We start from the raw sequence: 23,021 nt of genomic DNA on the forward strand, positions 1-23,021 counted from the left end.
TTTGCTCTGTCAAAGTGATCACTTCCCCAGTCACAGGAGTTCTAATGCTGGGCTTCGAAAATGCCCCATTCAGCTCCGGCATTCCCCACCTGAGCATGTTCCTCTGCATCTTGCTAACTATCCTTTGCCCTCCGTTCGCCCAGGCACATTTTTATTCTCCTCGGTGACTGCTTCCTGAGGATCAGAATCTTGCTTTGATGCCCATCTCTCTGAACCAGCTTCGTGGTTGACTCATTGCCCTTTGCATTATTTAAACACATTTCCTGCCCCACTCCCATCTTCTGTTCTGCAGACAATCATCCTGTGACCTTGGGACTTTCCCTCCTCCCCCTGCTCACCCAAACCTTCCCTGTCCTTTTAGGCTCACTTTCTAGAAAGCCTTCTTAGATGATTCTGGCCCCACCCGCACCCTCTTACTGCTGTAGCACTGTCTAGTGTTGTCCCAGGTGTCTCATCCCCCAGACTAGACTGCACAATGCCTGAGGGCAGGCTTTAGTCTGAATGCTCCTTCTGCCCATTGCCAAGCACACATCAGAGGCTGGCTCCGTAAATGCTTGCTGAGTCACCGCATGGTGGCATTCCCAGACTTACCTCAAACTCCACCTCTCCCTGTTATTTGCCACAGCCACTCAGCCCTCCCTGCACCACCTCCAACTCCCACCAACCACGGGCAAGAGGGAAAAGAAACAGGTGTAAGAAAAGCGGAGCACACTGAAATATAAGAAGCCAGTTCTAGGATCGTTAGTCTTTTAATATATTATTCTGAAAAGAAAGGAATTAAAAAAAAGTTCCTGACATCTCTTCTGATTTTTTTAAAATTTAAATAAATACCCCGCCCACCCCCACCCGCTAAAATTTCCCTCCTTCCCCATCATCCCGCCCATCCCTGGTGCTAGACCCTCACCCCAGAGCTAAATAAGATGCCTGTTTCACAGCAGGCCACACTCACTATCAAATTCTGGCCACTCGTAAATACTGTAAATGAGTCTGCGGCCCTCAGCTCACCGGAGCCTCTCCCTTCTCTTGCTTGGCTCCCCATTCCAGACCAATCCCCAGCGTCAGGGAGGGTGTGGATGGTTGGGGAGAGCGCCAACTTGGTTCCCTTTAATTGCCCACCACTGCCTACTCCCTGCCCAGGGGTAGGTCAGAAGAGCCCAGAATTGCCTCCCAACTAAAATAAATAACGAAATAAATACCCCCTCCCCACTCCCGGCTCTGTAAAAGAGCCCCTCTACCTCACACTCTAGCCCCGTCCTTCACCTGACCCGCCCCCCTTCCTCCCTTCCCTTCCCTCCTCCCCCATGCTGACCTCTGGCTTGGCCTTTGCCTTCTCAGGAGGAGGAGTCAACCTCGCCCAGCAGGGAGAGCAGCGGAGGGCCTCACTCCCAACTTCAAACCCTCCTCCCCCAAATTTCAGGGGGTGCGGCTGGCGCCCCACGCCCGATGGGCCTGGCAGACTCCCCGTCTCCGGGGGTTAGGGTGGAAGGCAGGGGGTTCTCCCTGGCTTTCTCTCACCTGGTCCTTCCAGTGTCCCTCTTTCAAGGCAAGTCTCCCGGAGAGCCGGGCACCCCCGCCCGCTCCCCAGTCCGGTGCCCCGGCCTCCCGGCCTCCTCAGATGGCCGTGTCCCAGAGGACGGTGTGCTGCCGGCGGCAGGGTGGGGTGCCGGACTTGCGGGGCTCAGGCCCCCGCCGCCAGCTGGGGAGGATGGGCATGCTCTCCTGCTTGCAGAGGCCTCGGTCGGGGCGGTGGCGGGCCTTGATCTCCTTGCACACGCAGCGCTTGCGCTCGATCACCTCCAGCAGCTTGCCATCGCGCTCGCGGGCGGGCGGAGGCGGCAGGGGCAGCGGCAGCGGCAGTACGGGGTGGGTCTGTGCCCCTTCCTCCCAGCGCCGGCCGGCGACGAGGGGAGAAAGGAATAAGGGGGGGGTCAAGGACCTCAGAGTGACCAGGCCCTGTCCCCCACTGCAAAGACCAATGTCTTCTCCCAGAAACAAGTCCTCTCTTGCCCCCTCGGCCTCTGTCCTCTCCCCCTGGCTAGTGGGGGGGGGGGGGCGGGGGGCGGGGCGGGAACAGAAACCCAGCTCTTGAACCCTCTGCCTGGCAGGGTGCCAGGCTGGGCACGTCTCACCCTGGGGAATGGGCACCTTTAAATAATTGATTACCTAGTAGAATGCACTTTTCAAATTGGTACCCCCCATTTTCTAAATGCACAAAGGCGCACGGTAAGCAAGTGGTGGCGCCACCTTGCTGTCCCCATCTAATACAGACCCCTTCCCAGGATCAATGCCCTCCCCACCCCCCGGGGGGGGGTGTCCCTCATTCGTCCCCACCTCATTCGTCTGTGCCAGGCCCAAGCTTGACCTCCTACTTTCCTTTCCACACCCAGGCTTTCTCCCCCACCTGCTCCTTCACAAATAAAAGAAAGCCCACCTTCGTCTTCCTCCTCACCTGGCTTGGGGCATCCCTAGGCTGACTGCAAGGCCGGGGGGTGTGGAGCGCGGCCTGCCGGACTCCGGAGGTGGAGGCGGAGCGCCCCAGGCGGTAGCCTCCCGTGAAGTCTGAGGTGGAAAAATGGTTAAGTGAGGAGGGTAGGGGCCTCCAGGTTCCCCTCCCGCAGTTCCCAGGGGGCAGCCCCTTCCAGGCTGCCCCTGACTCAGCAGGGGAGGCAAGGGGATGGTGATGTGGTGTTAGAATGGAGGGCCCAGGGCATGGACCCTGAGAGATCTCCCCCCTTCCAGCCCCATCTTTGTCCGGCTGCGGGCAGGGTGTCACCTCCATTGCGGTGGCAGGCAGGAAACGTCTGGCAGGGTACGGGCAGCGCCGTGCGACTCCCTCCTCGGTCCCCTCCATGGTGGATCCTGGCCAGCAGGCCCTCTGCCCCCTGACTCCTCACTGGGATCCCTGATGCCACAGGGCCCCTGTCCTCACGCTCCACCTTGCCTGGACCCTCAGCACTGCCATTCCAGGCCCGGGCACCATCCTCGACCTCTGCTGGGGTGACAAGGAGAGCTTAGTGCCTGTACGTGGGAAGGGTCTTGCTGTGCCCCCAGCTACACACACACACACACACACACACACACACACAGCCGGTGTGCATGGACCAGAAGGAACTGCCCTTTTGCAAGTCACAGCAGGGAAGGGAGGGACACTATTTCACACTCCCCAAACACAAACACACAGAAGGGACCCCAATACTGCCACTTTCCTTTCCACCCATTGGTACCATCCCTGGCCTGAGATTCACAAATATTTGCTTCTGCCAAACCCTTTTCTGTGGTCATACGGGGTCTCCCCTACCCCAGCTTTAGCTCCAGAGCCCCTTCAGCCCGACAGGGCCACAAGGACCACCCTCTGAGACACAGACCAGGAGCACTGTTCTCCAGGAGGGGGTGATCCCAAATCCTGAGCCAGGAAGTGGGAAGGGGGGGGTGTTGGGGGAAGGGCTGCAAGTGAACTAAGCTCAGCTCTGAGAGGAGGCCTGGCAGAGCATTGCGTTGCCAGGCAACGGTAGGGGCCTCCCTCTCCTCTCCCTCCTGTCTGGATGGGTTGCCATGGCAACAGCTGGGAGGCAGCTGTGTTTAGCTCCTAGTGTGCGCACACTCACACACACACACCCCTGCAGCCTAGCAAAGCAAAGGGCAGGGAGTAGAGCGGGACAGGGCAGGAGGGGGCTACTCTTGGGGCCAGATTCTAGCCCCCCCCATCGCAGATTTTTCTGCCCGTCCAGCACACACGTGGGGACCCCAGCCCCTCAGCCTGCTGCATGCCCTCATCCTCCAGTCTCCTTGAAAACTTCCCACTTCAGGACAATGGGTTGTGGCTTCCAAATAACCCCTCCGACACTTCCCCGAAATCATCACAGGCACCCCCAGTCTCCCACCCCCAAATTCCCACCCCTCACTCACTGTCCAGCTCTTTCGCCTTCCTCCCTCCATACAGGACCTTCCTCTGCAGAGCCCAGCCTGCCCCAAATGTCGTCGCGCCCATCTCCTCTTCTTCCTCCTCGGGTGTTCCTGCACTGGCGATGACATGGGCGCAGGAGATGCTGGCAAAGGCACCCCCGTCGGTCCCTTGCTCCTGCAGCTGGATCTTGACCATGGGGGATGGGGCCCCCATTCCACAGCCCTTATTCAGCACCCCCCCAGCCTTGAGGCTCTCATAGGCAGGGGGTCTCTTGAGCCCAGCTGCTGCAGCTGGGTAGGTCCAGAGGGGAGTCAGGGGGCCTGCAGTTGGGTCCGGAAGGCTGTGTGGGGAGGCCAGGCAGCCACGATGGTGGAGGACCCCAGCTGCTGTGCCCATGGCCCCGCTGTGGGGGCTGGACTTCCCAGGCACTGGGGGCCTCGAGCTGGTGCACAGCATCCCATGGAGGACTGAGATCTCCTTCTCAGTCTTTGGCTCCCCAACACCCAGGGGCGGACCCGCTGGCAAGACGGAGTGCGTGGTCACCTTGACTGCCGAGTACACCATGGTGTAAGACACAGCCTTGTCCTTGGGGGGGCCAGGGAGCAAGGCGGCCGGGGCAGGAGGGGCTGCCGGCACACCTGCTGCCTTGGGGCAGATCATGCTGTGGGAGTTGGGGAGCTCCCGCTCCCCCCGGGGCTGGCCAGAGCCCTGGGGTGGCAACGGCGTCGAGTGGCTCCGGGCCCGGCCCGAGGGTCCCAGCAGCAGCAGGTTGGCAGCAGGAGGTGGAGGCGGTGGGGGAGGCGTCTCCCGCTCCCGGGCAGGCACTTGGGGAGCTGGGGCGGAGCCCGCTGGCTCCTTCGAGTGGCAGAGGACAGGTAGCCTCGAGACCCCATCGCCAGGGGTTCGGGAAGCAGCCTTGGCTTGGGGGAAGGCCAGGAGCGGAGGACGGTGCTGGAGGAGGTTGGGGAAGGGTGGGGGGATTTCACAAGGAGTGGTCTTGGTAGGTGTCCCATCCCTCCGGCTTGGGAGGGCTGAAGCTGGCCGGCGGTGGGTGTGGGGCTGCAGGGCAGGAGGCTGGTGTGGCGAGGAGCTCGCTGTCAATGGAGGGGCCCCATTGGCCCGGCCTTCCCCTGCCTCCTCGGGCAGCGGGTACTTCATCTCCTCATATATAGCCTCGCTCTCCTCTGAGTCCGAGTCGGCGCCAGCTGGAGGGGTTGGGCCCCTACCCCCAAGAGGGGGCCCAGTCAGGCCCCCTCCACTTCGCCCTCCTCCCCTGAAGACATCCCCCACCATCTCAATGTACACAGGCTCCTCTTCCTGGGCACCCACCTCAGGGTCCCCAGCTACGCAGGACCCCCTACTGAGGCGCTGAAGGGGCAGATTCCCCCCTCGAGGAGAGGGGGCTGGGGGACAGGACTCATCGAAGGAGACAGAGAGCTGGGTGTTCGGGCTTCTCCTGGGCTTCTGTGGAGGAACCTTCCGGCTGGACTCTCGGCCCTCTGGGGTTGGCTTCTGTGAGCCTGGGCAGAATGGGAAGGAGAAGAATAAACTGGGCTCTTCGTGGGAGAAGGAGATGGACAGACCCCTTCTGACGTCTTGACCCATCTGCAAGGGCGTATCTGCGTCTTTATTTTCCCCGCGTTACTCAACTTAAAGCACAGTGGGTTCCTTTCTACCAGCCCGAGCTCAGTCCTGATGAACTCCCCAGACTCTGCAACTCCTACCGTAAATTCTGTCCCACCCTCATGTTCCTTCAAGGCCACCCTTTCCCAGGAATGGACTTTTCAGGGAGCTTCCCCTGCCCTTGAATGGTTCATCTCAGGCCCTTCCAAAAAGAAACCACCCCCCCACCACTCCCACTGAGAATGGAACCTTCCATTTCCTTGGTTCTTCCCTGAATGAACCCTCCCCTGTAGGCCTCTCTTAGCCTGGAATGGATCCTCCCAGCTCCTGGGGAGGGCTGGGGGTGTCTCACCTGCTTTCTTGCTGGGGGGAATCTCTGCCCCCGACCCTGCCATGCTGAGCTTGGTGCTGGGATGTCTCCGGGGCTTGGCAGGGGGTCTTCGGGCACTGGTGTCCTCTGTGAGACCCCCACCTCCCCCCCCAGGCCCACCCCCAACACTGTCCATGCTGCCCACTGAATGGCAGGAGAGTGAGCGTGGGGCCATGGCGCTGCGGCAGGGGTGGGGGGTGTGCTCCTGGGAGGCTGGCATTGTCATGAAGCCCATCCTGAGGGAGCGGCGCAGCGAGGCGATGTCCCGCACACGGACCCCAGGCCCCGGGCCAGCCCCGGGCCCTGTGGGGCCTGCAGGAGCCACCTCCTTACTGGAGCTGGGGAGAGAAGGCCAAAATGGAACAGAGGTCGGCCTCAGGCCTGGGCCTCCCCCTCCCCTACCCTCAGAAGGGTGTGCAACCCTGTGGCCTCCCAGGAGGAGGAGGAAGGGGCCTGAGGTGGGGATGGGAGGCTGCCTGAAGGTCTAGGGCTCCGAAGTAGAAACTTGAGGCAGAATCCCTAGGCTTTAAAACAGACCAGAAAACTGGGGAGGGAAGGTGAGTAGGGATGAGCACACGTGCAGGGGAGCGTCCCTGGAGCTGTCTGATCCCAGCCTGGGCATATCTGGCACTGGGCGCCTATGTGGACGGCTCCATGCACAGGTGGAGAGAGCCCCGCCTGGCACATACACCTGCGCCACGGCTCTGCTGCTCTCACGCTCACGCTGGCCCACACCTGGCCTCCGGCCTCCCATCATGTCTGGCTGCTGCGGCCTCCGCTCCCACACCACACCGCGCCTCCGCTCCCAGATGAGGGCTGTGCAGCCGCATCGTCAGAGCAGCCTCCTGCTGCTGATCCCTTTCCTCCCTTCCCCTCGCTCTCCCTCTCTCTCGGTGCTGTCCTTTCTCTGTCACCCTCCCAGGCTCACCCCCATTCCCTTTCACTGTCCCCGGGCTTCTGTGTGCGTGAAGGGAGGGGCGGCTGGCAGGGAAGAGGGGAGAGCCACTGTGGGGTGGGCTCTCATTAAGGCCCTGTCTACTAACCCTTCATTAGGGAGAGATCACTGCAGTCATAGCTCTGATTAATCTAATTAACAACAAGAATTAAACTCCACAGTTTGGAGGAGGGAGAAGGGAGCAGGGAGGTGGCTCTGACTCAGGCTCCAAGAGGCTGTGCTGTCAATGGGAGTGAAGAGAGAGGGGAGCGAGAGGGGAGAGGCCAGGATCCAGGTCCCTGGGAGGGCAAGGAGAGAGGGCAAGCAGGGAGAGGTCCCCAGCCTTGGCTCCTCTGCAGGGCCCAGCCTTCACGTCTCCCACCACAAACACACACACACACACACACACACACACACACACACACCCCTGTCACTTGGCCATTCACCTCCCCCAGCAGCAGAGGTGGGGAGAGGGCCAAATGGATCTTCTCTGATACCCTGCAAATGACCCTGTCCCTGGACCATGAAGGCAGAGGGCTTGCCCCTTCCAAGGTCAGGTGATAGGGGAGCCTGGAGCCAACCCCACACTGACAGAAAGGAGAAGACTACAGGCCAGAGGTGAGTCAGGAAGGAGTGACTCGGGCCTCCAGGGGTGGGGAAGAGCCAACAGGGTGCTCCTGAGCTGGAAGCCCCCCAAGAAGCCAGGACAAGGGCTAGAGCCAGGAGCCAGGAGCAGGGTGGGGACAGGGTGTATGCAATTCCAGCAACTCTGTACTGAGCATAGACTCTAAGATCAGACTCCTGACCAGGCTGTTGGACCCAGGAAGGGCAGAGGGATGTGGCCCAGCCACCAGGGAAGCAGAGGTGGGACAGCCCAGAGGGCAATCTGGGACTGCAGCCTTACCTCCTCTTGGCCTCCTCCTCCTTGTGCTGCCTCCACTCCAGCTTGGTTTTTCGGTAGAGGAGGTTCATGTCGTGGGGCAGGAGGTGGGGGCTGGGGGGCCCTGCTCAGCGCCACCAGGCCCGGGGGGCGGCCCTCCCTGGGTCCCGGATCCACTTGGTGGGGGAGAAGGGAAGGAAAAAAAGAAAGATGTGGGGTGGGTGGGGGCCAGGAATGAATGAAGGGGAGAGAGAGAGAGAGAGAAAGGAGCGGAGATGTGACTTGGGTCCTCAGAGAGTGGAAACAGATGGAGGCAGAGAAAACCCAATACCGACCGCCTCTAGGACCCACAGACAGACAGACATAGAAGGATACGTGTACACAGAGTCACACACCCTGACAAAGGTGTTCAGAGCCACAAATACACATCCCGGAGAGATCAGCTCGACACAGATTCCCATCCTGTAAATACATCCTGATCTACCACACAGGCCCCACAAATACAGAGCAGCCCCACAGCCACACAAACACACATTCAGACACACAAACCACCAGGCCACAGACCTATATCTACAAACAGAGGACCAGACACAGAAATCAGCATAGGTAAACACAACCTAGGAACAAGCAGACACACACAGACATAAACACCCCCGACACACCCACAGCACACACAGACCTCTAGACACACACAACCGGCTACAGGGAACTGGACATACCTACAGACAAGGAGTTCTGCTATGGCCTACTTGCGTACATGGCACCCCACTGGGGAAGGGGGAGATGGTCAGAATCCCCACCCCCTCTTGGGCCCTGAGGCTGGGGTGTCATGAAGGCAGGGTGGGGATGCTGGCAAAGGGATGGGGGCAGTCGGAGTTGGGCATCTACAATCCTACCCATCCATCTATTTCCATTCCCTGCGGGCTGTTCTCCCTTCCAGTCCTTTGCCTGGGCCCGGGCCTGCGTCCACCCCTATTCCTGCGCCCTGGCCCCTCAGTGACCGTCTCCACCTCCCTCGATGATGGCCCAGATCCCCTTCTTCCTCCTCCAGGATCTGGGAGGCTCCCGGCTTCCCTCTTCCAGTCCCTGCCCTCAATCCCAGCCGGCGGTCTCCAGTCTGGCCCCATAGCTACCTTCTGAGCTGCGGCCTCCAGACCTGCTCTGGTTTCCCTCCCCCCAAACACACTCTCCTTTACGCCGTTGGCCTCACCTCTCCTCCTAGGCGCCCCTCCTCACTGCCGTCCTCTCCCTTCCCTGTTTGTTCCAAACCTGGCGGCTTCATTCCCCTCTCCATCCAAGGGCCCCAGGTTTCCGGGCACCCCTCCCCTTCCCCTTGTCCTGCTACCCTGGGTTTCTCCGTCTCTCGCCCCGCCAATCCTCACTACTCCCTGTTCCCCCCCCACCCCACCTCCCCGCACCAAGGCTCCCCAATTTCCACATCACCGTACCTGGCCTGCCGGGCGCCGGCCCCCCCATGCCGGGCTCCGCCCGGAGCAGGAGGAGGGAGGAGGAGAGACAGAGAGAGACCGGGGGGAGCCAAGCTGGGCCCTGCCGCAGAGACAGCCCCGCCTCCGGGTCCGCCCCCAGACCCGCCCCCGGCCCCAAACCCACCCTTCCACACCCTCCAAGGACGGAGTGGGAGCGGCCGTGCCGCGCTGCGCCGCCAGGCTGGGTGGGAGGCGCGGGGGACGCAGAGCCCGCGGAGCCCACGGGGGGACTCGGAGAAAGGTCGCAGGGCGCGGAGGACGTGCCGCCGGCCCGCCCCCGCTTTGAGGCGTCCGCTCCTCGTCGCCCCTCGGCCTCTGCCCGGCCGGGCGGCGTTCGGTTCGGTGTCCGGGGCCCCGGCGGAGCGAAGCAGGGCGCAGCGCGTAGCGGCGCCCCCCGGTGGCAGCCCGGGACCTGCACCCCCGCGCGTACCCCGTGCGCGCCCGGCGCTGCCCGGGTGCGCACCCCGATTCGGGCCGGGGCGAGGCTGCGGCGGCGGGGCCCTGAGTGCAGTGAGGCGGCGAGGCCGGCAGGGGGGGCCGCTTTCCGGGCCGAGGGGCTCAGAGTCGTGAGCCCTACCATCCGCGTCTCTGCACAGCAGGGGGCGTGTTCTCTTGGCTGCGCCCCATCTCCCTGCCGCCCCCAGGTGCGGGGAGGGCGCCGGCGCTGGCTCTCCTGCTGCTGGGCGCCTATCCCTGAAGCCTCCTGGGCGCCCGGACCTCGTTTCACGGCCTGGGCTCAGAGGCTTCCGCCAGTCGGCCCCAGTGGCTCAAGTCATCCTCCCAGTAACCTTTGACTCCGCGGCTGCGCCCGCCAGGTCCTGGGTGCTGTGGGGGTCGGCCTTTGAGTGGGACCACCGCGGCAACGGCCCGGGTGCGGTTGAGGCGTCCGTTCAGGGTCGCCCCCCCCCCCCCATGCCCCATTACCTTTCTCTTCAACTCCGAGAAATCCGCCCTCGGAAATCCCTTTGCCGAACATTAGCTGCAAAAAGAACTGGGTTCTACCCTCAAGTGGCTGAAAAATGGACCCCCAACAGATACCCACCCCTAGTCCCTGGAACCTGTGCACGTTACTTTATATGGCAAATCTTTGCAGATGCGCTGTGTGGCTTTGGGCAAATCGCACCCCCTCTCTGAGAGATGCCTCCTGTCATACCTACCTCCAAAAAGTTGTTGGGGGCAGCAAAGGAATTAATACAGGGAGCTTTGTAAGCTTCAAAATACATTAAAGGGCTATTATTGCCCCCAGGAGAGGGAACACATTAAAATACATAACAGTCCTCTCACATTTACACCTTAGTGCGAATGAATTTTTATTTATTCATTCAATAAACATCTCTGCAGAGACCAGCAACGTCCCAGGGCCTGCAGACGCGGAGGAGTCCGAAGTTGCTGCCGAGTGTCTGAGTTGGTGGGAAGGGGAGGGTCCAAAGATAAAATTGGAATAGTTTGTAGCGAGTCAGCGCTGAAGGAAGGAGGATCTGGGGCGGAGCAGCAGGGCTGTGTTCTGAATATTGCCAGAGGGGAGAGAGTTGGGGGGTGGGGGTTTGTGTGGGAAGATGCTTCCTGGACCTCAGGACTTGGGAGGCCTTTAGGACCTGGCTGTGGTAGCCACTGTTACAATGAAAGGAGAGAGGAAGGAGTAGGTGCATTTTAACAAAGAAATTCAGAATAAATACATAAACGTGGAGGCAGGAGGCATCATTTTGTTTTCCCTAACCCTAAAGAGTGGTTAAAAATTTCCATGAGCTAAAGCTGAAGAAGGAGGGTTGTGTCAGCCCATTCCTAGTCTCGATGCCATCAAATACTAGCTCTGAGGCCTCAGGCAGAAAACTGAACGCCTGTGAGCCTCTGTTTCATCAGCAGAAACACAGGAGTTCAAAACCGACCCCATCCCTGCCCCGGACTGTTTTGAGAATCAGTGAGATAACTATGTCAAGCAGACGAATATGAGGAATTTTCAGAGTGCTCAAGAGTAGTTCCATTTGACCAAAATTGATTAGAATCCATTCCCTTCTGAAGCTAGGAGTGAAGGCAGATGTGGCCGTTAGACCCTGCTTTTGCTCAGATTGTTGGTTGAGGGTGCCACAAAAGAGAAAATGGCCGTTGGAGGTTAATTTTTTCATGCCAAGCACACAGTAGGCCCTTCGTGGTGTATGCAGATCCTCCAGTAGCAAAGGAGGGGTGGCATGGGAGAAGTGGGGTGCTTTGGGCCCGCCGGGTGTGTCCTCGGGTGCATCTGTGTGGGGGAGTGTGTGTACATTATGTATATATGTCTATGTGACCAGGGTTGGAGAGAAAGTGCTAGTCAGCACATTTCTGAGCACATCTCTTTGTTTCTCTGTATGGGGGCCAGACAAGGGCACACCTGAGTGTGTAGAATGTTCCAGCTGTACCCCTGACAGCCTTTCTGAACGTTCCGGGTCTCAATATCCACATCTAAGAAAGGGAATAGTACGGTGCCTGGGATTTGGTTCAAATACTCCAGCACGACACAACAAAAGATATTGGCAGTAGAGATGAACCAAGGCTGGTTGTGAGTTGATCACTGTTGAAACTGCACGATGGGGACCTGGGAGTCCTTCCTATTCTCTCTCTACTTGGGGGCCTGTTTGCAAACTGTCACCATAACCCACTTTTTAAAATAAGGCCAGGAGAGAGTAACAGTACCCGCCTCATAGAGTTACAGTGAAAACCAGTGAAGAGATGACAATAACAGCGGAGCAGCCCCCTAACGCGTACGGGCTGCTTATGGGGTGGCGGGCAGCCAGCAGAGCCCCTGGTGGTAAGTTCCCTCCCACTCTTCTCCGTCTCGGTAGGCCAATGGCAGCAAGTGCCTACAAGTAAGGGAATCCCTGGCCTCCCTGCAAACTCCTCCCCTTTCACTCCGCCCTCCACAGCCCCTCCCTCCGAGGAAGCGCTGGGCTCGGGCCCAGCAGGTGTGGGGTTAAGCCCGTTCGGGGCCCCAGGAGCAGCGGCAGCAGCGGCAGCAACTGCACCAGCAGCGGTGGTGGCGGGCCTGGCCCCGGGCCAGCTGGCCGGGAGCCCCAGGAGGCAGAGAGGGCGGAGGAGGAGGGGAAGGAGGAGGAGGAGGAGAGGAGCAGTCAGCAGGCCCGGGGAGGCAGGACTTCCTGGTGTGGGGGTTGTCAACAGCCCAGAAAGAGAAAGGCAGAGAGACCGGAGCGAGAGGAGCTGAAGAGCGGAGGGAGAGCCAGCAGTGCCACGCGGAGGAGATTCGGGAGACCCACTCGCCCCAAGCACCCAGGCGGCTCCACCTGGAGGCTCGGGGTGGGGGGGCAGAGCCGCCTCTTCCCGCACGGGTCCGGAGATCTTTGGGGCTTCAGAGGCCGCGCCTGGGCTCCACCAAGGAGGCGGGGGTTCCTTCCTTCCCGGAGAGCAAACTTTTTACTGAGATGCCTTGCGGGACGAAGTGCGGCCCCCGAAGAGAACTGGACAGCCTCTGATCGCCGCCTGCGCCCCCCACGCTGCTGGGGCCAAGAGGCCCCAGGGGAAGGACAGCACGACATCTTAGGCGGCCGGGACCCCCGGCCCAGCTCGGTGGCCGAGGCCGAGAGGTAGGGCTCTGGGCTGGGCGGGGCGCCGGGGCAGCGGGGCAGGGCCTGCCCCAGGGATGGGGCAGCTGGGGTGCGGGGTCCTGGACACCCAGCAGAGGCCTCTCGGCGACGGGGCCAGGCTGAGGGGCTGCTTCATCCCAGCTCAGCCCAGGCCCTGGAGCCCCCCTGCTGTCGGGTGACTGGGTCCTGTGAGTCTGAATCCCAGAGCAGAAATGCCCAACTTCGGATCTGGGCTGCCCCTTCCTACTCTGTGGGACCGCTGGGATCTCCGGGTCTCTGTCCTCTCTGCCTGTCTCTTTGTCTCTGGGTCTCTGGTGGTTTCCCCTTCCTCCCCCATCCTGCTCCCCAGAGAGGAAGCCCCGGAGGTGGCCTGCCCACTGCTTTCTCACACACACACACACTCTCTCTCTCTCTCTTTTTCCAGTTTGCAAACTCAGCTCTGGAGTTGGGCAGCGCCAGCGGCAGGAAAAACCTGCCCCTGCCCCCACCTCCCGCCACCTCCCCTGCCCTGTGCTCCCTTCACCAACCAGGCACCCCCAGTTCCCAAAAGGCCCTCCTGCCATGTCGGACCCAGATGTCCCCAGGGGCCCTGATGCCCCCGCCATGTGGCCCCCCTGTTCCAGGGGTGCCTGAGCCCTTTCGAGGAGCCCCAGCTGCGCCCCCCGCCCACCTTGGCCGAGTCCTGAGCCCCAGGGACCATGAGTGGGGGCAAGAAGAAGAGTAGTTTCCAAATCACCAGCGTCACCACGGACTATGAGGGCCCAGGGAGCCCAGGGGCTTCAGAGCCCCCTGCCCTGCCGGCCCCCACCGGGCCCCAACCCCGTGTGCCTAACGGGGAGCCCAACCCCGAGCCAGGGGGCAAGAGCACCCCCCGGAATGGCTCCCCACCGCCTGGGGCCCCCGCCTCCCGTTTCCGGGTGGTAAAGCTGCCCCAGGGCCTGGGAGAGCCTTATCGCCGAGGCCGTTGGACGTGTGTGGATGTTTACGAGAGAGACCTGGAGACCCCTGGCTTCAGCCGGCTCCTGGAGGGAGTTCGAGGGGCCTCGGGAGGCACTGGGGGCAGATCTTTGGATTCCAGGTTGGAGCTGGCCAGCTTGGGCCTTGGTGCCCCGACCCCGCAGCCAGGCCTGTCTCAGGGCCCCACCTCCTGGCTCCGTCCACCCCCCACCTCCCCTGGACCTCAAGCCCGCTCCTTCACTGGGGGGCTGGGCCAGCTGGCGGTGCCTGGCAAGGCCAAGGTGGAGACACCCCCCTTGTCAGTCTCCCCACCCCAGCAGCGCCCCCCAGAGCCCAGGACTGGGGATAGCGCTGGCACGTCCCGGGCTGCCACGCCTCTGCCCTCCCTGAGGGTGGAAGTGGAGGCTGGGGGCTCAGCATCGGCGACCCCTCCACTGTCCCGATCAAAGGATGGAGCCCTGCGGCTGAGAATGGAGTTGGCTGCTCCAGAGGAGATGGGGCAGGTAAGAGCTGGGTTCGGCGGTGGGGGAGACACCTGAGGGCCGGCGCCTGCTCATCTCAGCCTGGGCCTAACTTCCAGCCTTGGCCTTCCTGCCTCCACCTCCATACTCCTTGTCTGTCAGGTCAGGCAGCCCCTCTTTTCTCTTCCTGCCTTCTCCCTGGGAAGTCCATCCTACTCTTCCCACAGCCTTGTTTTCTTTCTCAGGCTCCCCTTTCCCCTACATTCTGCACCTTCTTTCTTTTTGGCCTCTAATTTGTTACCTTTGGCCCCTGTCTCCATTTCCATATAGCCCAGTGCTGTCTCCCTGTCACAGAGCTGTGGCCTCCTCACTTTGGCCCTCACCTTCTGTCTTGGTTTCACCCCTTCTGGCTTGGGGCATTGAGGGTGGAAGTCCCAGGTGGGGCTGGGTGCTTGGGTCTCTGGGAGAGGAGCTGCCAAAGTTGGCTGGGAGGGGTAAAAAGTAGGCATTCCACTGTAAGTCTCCCTGGCAGCGCCATTCCAAAGGTGGGGGTCTGTCTTCCCGTTAGCCGCCCATCCCAGCCCCAAGCTTTGTCCCAAGTCAGATTTCTCCAAGGATCTGAGGAACTGGGTGGGATAGGGGGTTGGTGGTTTGTCTTCTCCACCCCCAGTTGTCTGTCTCTGGTCCCCACATCTAGGCCTCTCCACTATTGATAACTGGAGGTGACCACCAGGGAATGGGAGAGGCAGGAAGCAGTGGAGAAAGAGTTAAATCCTCTGCTCTTTCTGCTTCCTGTCTCCAAAAGAGGAACAAGTCTGGGCTGGGGGGCAGGATGCCTGGGTCCCTGGGGTGGGGGTGGGCAGCCAGGGATGTGGGGGATGGATGTGTCTGTCCTGGAGGAGAAAATAACACCTTGGACTTCAGGAGGAAAGGCAGGGAGTGTGAGGATGAGAACTTTTCCCCCTTCCTGGCCTTGGGCACAAACCACAGTATAAAAATAACCTGGGACTGGATGTCTGGGCCCTGTCAGGACCGGTCAGGACCGGCTCCCCCCACCCCCTCTTGGCCTCAAGCTCACATCTCTCATGCTGCGCCCCCTACTTTTCTGGAGCTTTCATTCAGTTCCTACCCCAGGGGAGAAGATGCTCTTTCCTTTACTGGTCCCTGTCCCCATGCTCTTCCAAAGCGAGCCCCCTTTGCCCCAGTCTCTCCGTGTCCTTAAGCCCTGCCCGAGCTTCCCTTGGGCCTGCAGACGTCCCTCTCTCCTCGGTGCCCCCAGACCCCTTTCCTTTCTCCACCTCCTCAGCCCTTCCTGTGTGCATGCATCTGTGCTGCTGTTTCCTGGCCCCGAAGTCTGGCTCTCTTCCACACTCCCCCCTGTCTCTTCTCTCTCAAGAGAGAGGCTGGGAGGAGGGCCGGGGGGGAGGGGGACACCACCTGGGCCCCCTTCCTCTGCTCTGTCCCTCTAACCACTCTGGACTCTCTGTTCTTGGCTTTTCCGAGAAGCAGGGGCCTCCTGGGGCCTCACAGAGGCGGCTTGTTCCTGTGGCCCCCGCCCTTTTGCAGCCACCCCCAGCGCCTGTTGGGCTGTGTGGGTCCATGCCCAGGCTCCGCCTCCCCCCCCATCTCAGCAACCCAACCGCTCTCCCCGCCCCAGGGCCCAGCGCAGGAGCAGAACTTCACCTGAATCCTGAATCCGAGAAGTTGGAGAGAAGAGGCTAGAATGGATAGAGTGGGGTGGGAGGAGGACCAGTTTCTGAGGATTCATTCATTCTACAAATAGCTATTGAACAAACTCTAAACTCTGCCCTCTGGAGCTTACCTTCCAGCAGCAGGGAGGCAAAAATACTTTAATTTGAGGTACTAGTCGGTGCTCAAAAAAAAAAAAAAAAAAAAAAATAGAACAGTTCAGTGGAATTCACTAGTCGGATGATGGGGAAATGCCACTCTGAGGAAGTGACACTTGAGTCGCTTTAATAAGTCAGGTGACAGAAGGCAGACACCCTCTGATTAGCCCCTGATTGGGGGGTCTTGGGTCCGCTGGTGGAAGGGTGCTGGAGTGCAGACCAGGTCTCTGGTGCTTTGATACCCCATGGGCCACTTTCTGGGAGCTGCTCACCCAGCCCTTAGGATGGGCACTGTTTCCCTTGCTTCTGATACCTGCCTGGTACCTCCACCAGACCTGGGGGAGAGGGGGCCTTTGGGGCAGGACTCCTGGGTTCTTGGAAGAGAGCCGAGGTAGGTGGGGAGAGCTGGGCAGGCGGGCTACTAGGCAGGTTGTAAGGTGGCTTGTTCCTTTCTTGCCCTTGACGTGATGGTTCCTACCCTCTTGCCTCCAGGTGCCCCCATTCGACTCTCGCCCCAGCTCCCCAGCCTTCTACTTGTTCCCTGATGCCAGTCTGGTTCACAAGTCTCCAGACCCCTTTGGAGCAGCAGCAGCCCAGAGCCTCAGCCTGGCCCGCTCCATGCTGGCCATCAGTGGCCACCTGGACAGCGATGATGATAGGTAGGTGGGCTCTGGGTCCCCACCCAGCACCTGGGGTAGCCGCATGAAACTGCCTGGTGGGTGTCCTTCCCCCAACTTAAACTTGGAGACGACCTCTTCAACAGGGAAACCTGGCCTGGGCACAACCACTGGGCAAAGTTGATTTGGGACCCACTCCCTCTCTGTGGAGAGAGCTGGGTGGGACTCCCTGGCTTAGGATTGTCAAATCATAGACTTTTTTTTAGAGTTTGAAGGGAGTCATTGTTGTCAAATTCCAGAGCTCTTGCAGATTTAGCGATCATTTGGCCAACCCTAAGAATTTACTGGCAAATGCGCTGGAGAAGAGAATAGGGAGTGGGTCTCCTCCCGGTTCACACCTCCCTCTCCCTACTGAGCGGAATGGAACTCCTGCCTTTGGAGCAGTATCCTTAGGGACCATGCGCACTACTGAGGCTCCTAGGACCTCTAGTACCAAGAAAGCGCATTTCTGAGGTTCTGTTCTCTGCGCTAGGAAGACCAGGAGGGCCGAGCCCTCCCTGTGGCCAAGCCAAAGCTGGGGCAGGATGGTTGTGGGATGCAGGGGAGGCACGGGAGAGCAGGATCTGTTGGGGTTTGCCATTCAGGGGAGAATGTCCGTTCAGTTCGGAGGCACGGTGGGCAGAACTTCCTGTTTCGAGGGCCAGGTTTCAACATAGGAATGTCAGCAAGCTGAAAAGGGAGGAACGAAATTGCGAGTCAGATAGGCAGGCTGCTGCCTTCTGGCCGTGGACTGATAGAAGAGCTGGGGAGTCACCACTTTTATTTTGGAGGGAGGAGTGGGACTTCCTGTTTGAGGCTTGGGGGAGGGACTTCCTCTTTGGGAGGAAATAAGGGGTGGGGCTTAGCCCTGAGTTTTGTGGGTGATGGGGGGGACCTATTCCAGAAGGGAGTCCTCCTTCCTGCCTGCCCCTCAAGGGGTGGCCCCCCCACCCCCGGAATGAGGGACTAAGTCTCACGTAGAAAAGGGCCTGTGGCCTTGCGGGGAGCTGGAGGCAGAGAGGAAAGAGAAGGGGTGGCGGGGCCAGTGGGATGGGGGACCAGGGGCTGGTGGCGGCTCGTGGAGAATGAGGGACGCAATGGGACAGGGCAGTGCTGCTTCTGGGCTCCCAGCTCTCAGGAATGTGTGAGGTGTGAGGTTGGCCAGGGCCAGAGGAGTCACCTGCCCCCCCCCCCCATTCTCAGCGCTTCCCACCCATCCTCCCTCCCACTTGGGAGGTTCCCTGGCACAAGGGCTCCCTCTCCCTCCCCACCCCTGTTGATTTCGGAGCCCAGCCTCCCGCTTCTCCTTCTCAGAAGGCTCTGCCTCCAGGAGCCTCCTCAGCTCTATTCTTTAGGCTCACCCCTCCTTCCCTCCCTCCGTCCCACCCCCTCTTCACACCCCAGTCTGACCGGTCAAGCACCCAGCCTCCCCTTTATCCTGCTCCACTCCAAGCCTCTGGGGCTCTGGGCTAGCCCAGCCCCTCTCTTGCCCCACCCTGCTGGGCCAGTAGGTAGGATTGGGTTGGGCCACCCCCTTGGCCCACTGGAATGAGGCATATAGCCCCCACCTCATCTCTCTGGTGTGCCCAGAACTGGCAGGAGAACAAGGTCTGAGTGGCATGGAACCTCCCTTTCAAGAGGGAAAGTGGGCTGGGAGTTAAGTGCCTGTATCCCAGATGGGGAATTGGGGATGCCAGCCAATCTCAGAATCTGGGGATGGGAGAACAGAGGGTGCCTGGTGAATGGTGAATGCTCATGTGCTCCTGGGTGGCAAGAACCTTCGTGTCCCCAGCAGAGCCTAGCGGTTGAAAGGTACTTGAATAAGTGGATGGATGGATGGATGAGTGGATGGGTGGGTAGATGGCCAGCATGGGGTATCCAGGCATTATAGGGAATGAATCCCAGGGGCTTGGGGAAGAAAAAGTACATTTATTTATCCAGTACCTCCTTTGGGTCAGGCGCTACCTTTTCTGTCACTAAAGCAACCCCATGATCCCCACTTTCCAGAGGAAGAAGCTGAAACTCAGAGGAGGAAGGTTTTAGAAACTTGCCCAAGGTCACCCAGCTAGTAAGTGCCGGGACTACATTCAGAGCCTAGGTCTGACCCCAAAGCCGTGTTCTCCATTCTCCTGCTGGGATGCTTACGTCCCAAGAGAAGAGGAGGCGGCAGTCATCTCTAGGATGCCTTTTCTCTCCAGGACAGAGGCAGGGACAGCTCTTATAAGCTGGGCGAGGAGCCACCTCCCCCCTCCTCTGGCCTGGCCCCACCCCAAAGGCACCAGAGATCCGGGAGAGAGTAGTACAGAGAGGGCATCCGGATGCCACTTTGTTGGCCTCAGGCCCATCCCCTGCGGGCTCCTCAGAGCATAGCTAGGGAGCAGGACTGGTGGCCCTTGTCCCCAGGATCAGAACCTTTCCACCTCTCCCAGGTGTCCTGCTTCTTCGTCTGATCCTCATATTGAGGCTGTTTCATTTGACCTTCAAAAAGGAAGACCAGCCTCTAGGGCTGCCCTTGTCCCAGGACCCAAGAGTCCTCCCGCAGGGCTCAGCTGTGCATATCATGCAGGACCAACCCCATGGGCCGCCACTCACATTTGAAGTCATTGTCTTGGATGCTTAAAGTCGTGACAGTTTTCCGGAAGATGGTAACAAGTGTCTGGAAGGAGGGGGCATTTTGTTTGAATGCACACAGTTGCCTTTTGGGCTTGTGGTGGGGGCTGATCCCCCCCAGTCAGCGGCAAGCCTTGGGGTCCTGACTCTGCCCCCCAGGAATTCCAGCACAGTGCCTGCTGCTTTCTTACCCCGGGGCGGGGGAGGCTCTCAAAGGGAGGGTTTGGGTTGCCAGCCGGAGTCCCGGTCCCTTGAAGTGTTAACGTTAGAAGCGAAGGTGGAAAGTGCTGTCAAAAACTCTCCAGCCCTAGACAAACAGGAGATAGTCATCTATCAGCCAACAAATGTTTATTGTTGTATTATTCCTTTATTTCTGGCAAGAACAAACAACTTACTTGGCATCTTTACCTGAGTGTCCGCCAAGCAAGGCCGGTGTTCCTATTCCTGTGAATCTTCCCCTCTTTGGTCTCTGTGTGTCTGTGTGTACTGGGGGAGGGGGGTGTGTGTCCTGTGGTCGCCTAGACTCCACCCAGGTGTCTCAGACTGAAATAGCTTAAAAACTGCCCTGGCTCTCCAGCTGGCTGGCTCACCCTCCACTCTTTAAATTTGTCCTGCCCGCCACCCTCCACAACCCGAGGAGTCCCAGTGTCCTTTCCTCACCCTACCCTGTCCCACTCTCTCAGGCCTGGTCACCCCCTTGGTTACTCCACCTGTCAGCGCCTTCTGCACCCAGAGCTTGGACAGGAAATGGAAAATTCCCAGCTCCCTCGTGCTCCCTGCCTGGCTGCAGGGCCTCATCCAAGGGTCACCTTGAATTGAGTGCTCATTCCCCCCACAGGGAAGCGAGTTGGAGCCAACAGTCAGGAGAAAGGGCTCCACAAGGGAGCACAAGAGTGCAGGATGCGGCATGTTGAGACCACCCGCTCTGAGAGGGGCAAAGTTGGGGGCTCGAGGATAGGATCGATCCTGCAGCACAGGGAGGCCTGGGTGGAGAGCTGGCCCCAGCGCTGAGGTGGCTGAGGGAGAAGCTGGACGGGGGTGGGTCGTGAGCCTTGGGGTGAGACAGGAGCCTGAGACCTGGGTGGTGACAAGAGGGAGACTTGGGGGATAGGGCAAGGCAGAAAGGCTTGTGCAGGCCCTTGGCCTCGGAGAGGCAAGATGTGCTTGAGGGATCCTGACGCTGGCCCTGGGAACCGTTCCGCCGGGCCTGAGTCGACCTCTGCTGGCCATTTAACAAACTGCAGCCAGACCTGCTCTCCCGTCATTCTCTCCCAAGGATCTTAAAAGCCCCTGCTCCAATTCCCGACATCCCACCTCCAGCCTCACCTTCCCACCTCTCCTCATGCCTCTGTTTCCTCCAAGACCCCAGAGCTGAGACCCAGGTTCCAGATCCGTAGGCTGTGCTTGTCTTCCGGGGCTGTTTTCGTTGCTTTGGTGACCTTTTCATTTCTTGTCTCGTTCACCATGGGAGGTGGGAGAATCTCTCTGGCCAGGCCCCAGGGGTCACCCATGATGTGGGCTTTGTGTCTGGGATGGGGGTTGGGGGGGGAGGTTGCTTACAGTCCAAGGAAGATGACAAGTATATCAGAAACACCCGCCATCCCAGCTGAGTGGAGCTGAGGGCTTGAGGGAGGCCAGCATTAGCCCAGAGGGGCGGATGGGGTGAGGTGGGGGTAGCTTCCTGAGGCCAGGCTGTCCCTCAACCTTCACACCCCTCCCTGACCCGGCCTCTGGCCCCAGAGCCCCTCCCCTGACCCAGCCCACCAGCTGACTTCCCTCAGCCTGCCCCCTTCCCTCTGCTCTGGGATTGGTGCCAGGGTGAGAAGGGGACACTGGCACTGACCGTGTCTGGGAATTCCCGCCCACCGTGGAGTCGGTGGGAGGGGGTCCCCGTGTCCCTGAGGAGCCAATAGCGGCCAGGCTTTCCCCTGGGGGGTGGCGTATATCTTTCAGACCAGCACCCCCTGGGCACTGTCTCCTCTGTGCTTGCCTGGCACCAGCCAGACCCCGCTCTGCCCCGGGGGGCTCTGAGCCCCCCAGGCAGTTCTTCTGATACAGCCCTCTCTCTTTGGAGGGGGTCTGAAGCCCTTTCCCTTGGGGATGGCCCAGCCAGGCATCTCGGTCAAGTCCCTCGTGTCATCTTATGAGACTCGAGTGGGGGGGATGGCTCCAGGGCCTCCCCGGAAAAGGGGCTGTGTCTCCTCTCCTTGCTCACCTCGGGGAGCATCCCCCATCCGAGGGGCATCTGCACCCCCACCCCACCGGGGCCTGGGGGGGCCTGGGCAGCGGCCCTCACCCCGCCGGGGGATGGACAAAACCCTCCTCTCCCTGATTCTCTACTGTCACAGGTACAGGCAGGGGTGTGGGCGGGAGGCTGCAGTGAATGGGGTTTGTGGAGGAGGCCAGAGCCTGCTCTGAGAAGCACCTGGAAGGCAGCCGGCTGGGGTGTCCAGACACCTGGCTTGGCACCTACTCTTCCTCCTCACCTCTCGACTCCCTGTGTCTCTCCAGCGGCTCCGGAAGCCTGATTGGCATTGACAACAAGATCGAACAAGCCATGGTAAGAGAAGCCATCTTGGTCCCAGGAGGTTCCGGCTTGTGTCCTGCTGCCCCACCCCTGCTGTCCTCATTAGGGAATACTAACTCCTAGCTCCCCAACCCGCTCCCAGCTGGGTTCCCTCCTGTCTCCACCTGAACTCCTGATCTCCCTTGGCCCCTGGCCCGGCCCCCATCTCTGTCTTCAAGCCCTGACCTTGTCTCTGTCCGGCATCGTTGCATACCGCAACCCCCACCTCCCCCGCCGCCTCTTCCCTGCTTTGCTGCTTCTCCAGTGATCCTTCATCATTTGGGAGCAGGGCCATCTCTCACACCCAGGCCCTCGAGGCACTGGGCAGGGATGAGGTTGGGGTGGCCTGGGACCCCTGACTCTTTGTCTGTCCCCGGGCCCCCAGGACTTGGTGAAGTCCCACCTCATGTTTGCGGTCCGGGAGGAGGTGGAGGTGCTGAAGGAGCAGATCCGAGACCTGGCTGAGCGGAATGCCGCGCTGGAACAGGAGAATGGACTGCTGCGTGCCCTGGCCAGCCCTGAGCAGCTGGCCCAGCTGCCCTCCTCGGGAGTCCCGCGGCTTGGGCCCCCTGCGCCCAACGGGCCCTCCGTCTGAGCCTCCCTTCCCTCACAATGTGCCTTTGGGGGCTGCCACAGCTGCCAGGCCTCGTGCCAGCTGCCTGCCCCCTCTTCCTATGCAGCTTTAATGCCTCCTGGTCCTTGGGGATGGGAGCTGAAGGCTCAGAATTGGCCTGTCCCCCCACTCTTCCTCAATCTCCCCCTAGCGCCCAGGGACTGGGCTGTGGCATCCCCAGCCCTTGAAGGAGGAGGGAGGACTTCAGGATGGGGTGTTAGGTGGGGGCCCTCCTCCTCCCTCCCGGGGTGTCCGTGTTCTGGGACCCTTGGCAGTAGATGGCTGGGGGGGTTGGAGTCTCCTTGGCAGACACCCCATCCGCACCTTGTTCCCTCAAAGTACTCCCTCTCCTCTGCCCAGGGGTGGGAGTGTGGACAGTCTGCAAGTTCTGGGATTCAGGTTGTTATTAAAATAATAATTATAATTAAAAAATCCGAAGAAACTTGAATCTGGAGGTTGGCATCTCGTTGCTTGTGTCCAGATGGGGCCTGCAGTGGCGTTTCCACTTGTGGGGGAAAGACTGAGGCTGTGGGCCCCCTTG

General features: G+C 60.3%; 2 protein-coding genes across 4 annotated transcripts; one reads left to right on the forward strand and one right to left on the reverse strand.

The window, feature by feature from the left end:
• Positions 1-1,283: 1,283 nt before the first annotated feature.
• Positions 1,284-9,248, reverse strand: NYAP1 (neuronal tyrosine phosphorylated phosphoinositide-3-kinase adaptor 1). 3 transcript variants are annotated; one of them, XM_026516130.4, is made up of 7 exons: positions 9,160-9,248; positions 7,736-7,887; positions 5,880-6,235; positions 3,907-5,424; positions 2,774-2,989; positions 2,450-2,559; positions 1,284-1,869 (listed from the first exon to the last, which is right to left on the reverse strand). In XM_026516130.4, the coding sequence occupies exons 2-7, from the start codon at positions 7,801-7,803 to the stop codon at positions 1,612-1,614; spliced, it is 2,526 nt and encodes an 841-aa protein (XP_026371915.2). In that variant the 5' UTR covers positions 7,804-7,887; positions 9,160-9,248; the 3' UTR covers positions 1,284-1,611. The 3 variants fall into 3 exon arrangements, with proteins under 3 accessions (XP_026371915.2, XP_057171195.1, XP_057171196.1); XM_057315212.1 differs by having other exon boundaries at positions 2,774-2,992; XM_057315213.1 differs by lacking the exon at positions 9,160-9,248 and adding an exon at positions 8,922-9,007 and having other exon boundaries at positions 2,774-2,992.
• A 2,858-nt stretch (positions 9,249-12,106) lies between these two features.
• On the forward strand, positions 12,107-22,928 carry TSC22D4 (TSC22 domain family member 4). The gene is made up of 5 exons (XM_026516132.4): positions 12,107-12,770; positions 13,195-14,230; positions 16,528-16,694; positions 21,813-21,861; positions 22,253-22,928. Exons 2-5 carry the CDS (start codon positions 13,469-13,471, stop codon positions 22,460-22,462), a joined length of 1,188 nt encoding a protein of 395 aa, XP_026371917.1. The 5' UTR covers positions 12,107-12,770; positions 13,195-13,468; the 3' UTR covers positions 22,463-22,928.
• The last annotated feature ends 93 nt before the right edge of the window (positions 22,929-23,021 follow it).

This window comes from Ursus arctos, unplaced genomic scaffold (assembly GCF_023065955.2).
Source record: "Ursus arctos isolate Adak ecotype North America unplaced genomic scaffold, UrsArc2.0 scaffold_2, whole genome shotgun sequence".
Lineage (NCBI taxonomy): Eukaryota > Metazoa > Chordata > Mammalia > Carnivora > Ursidae > Ursus > Ursus arctos.

Bases quoted from the DNA above. Each gene is read 5' to 3' on its own strand.
- NYAP1 (XM_057315212.1), bottom strand. From the start codon at position 7,803: ATGAACCTCCTCTACCGAAAAACCAAGCTGGAGTGGAGGCAGCACAAG. The intron at 5,425-5,879 runs GTGAGACACCCC...CATTCTGCCCAG, and splicing joins TCCCCCCAGCAAGAAAGCAG to GCTCACAGAAGCCAACCCCA. The intron at 2,560-2,773 runs GTGACACCCTGC...TTTCCACCTCAG, and splicing joins TGCCTGCCACCGCAATGGAG to ACTTCACGGGAGGCTACCGC.
- TSC22D4 (XM_026516132.4), top strand. From the start codon at position 13,469: ATGAGTGGGGGCAAGAAGAAGAGTAGTTTCCAAATCACCAGCGTCACC. The intron at 16,695-21,812 runs GTAGGTGGGCTC...GTGTCTCTCCAG, and splicing joins CTGGACAGCGATGATGATAG to CGGCTCCGGAAGCCTGATTG. The intron at 21,862-22,252 runs GTAAGAGAAGCC...CCGGGCCCCCAG, and splicing joins ACAAGATCGAACAAGCCATG to GACTTGGTGAAGTCCCACCT.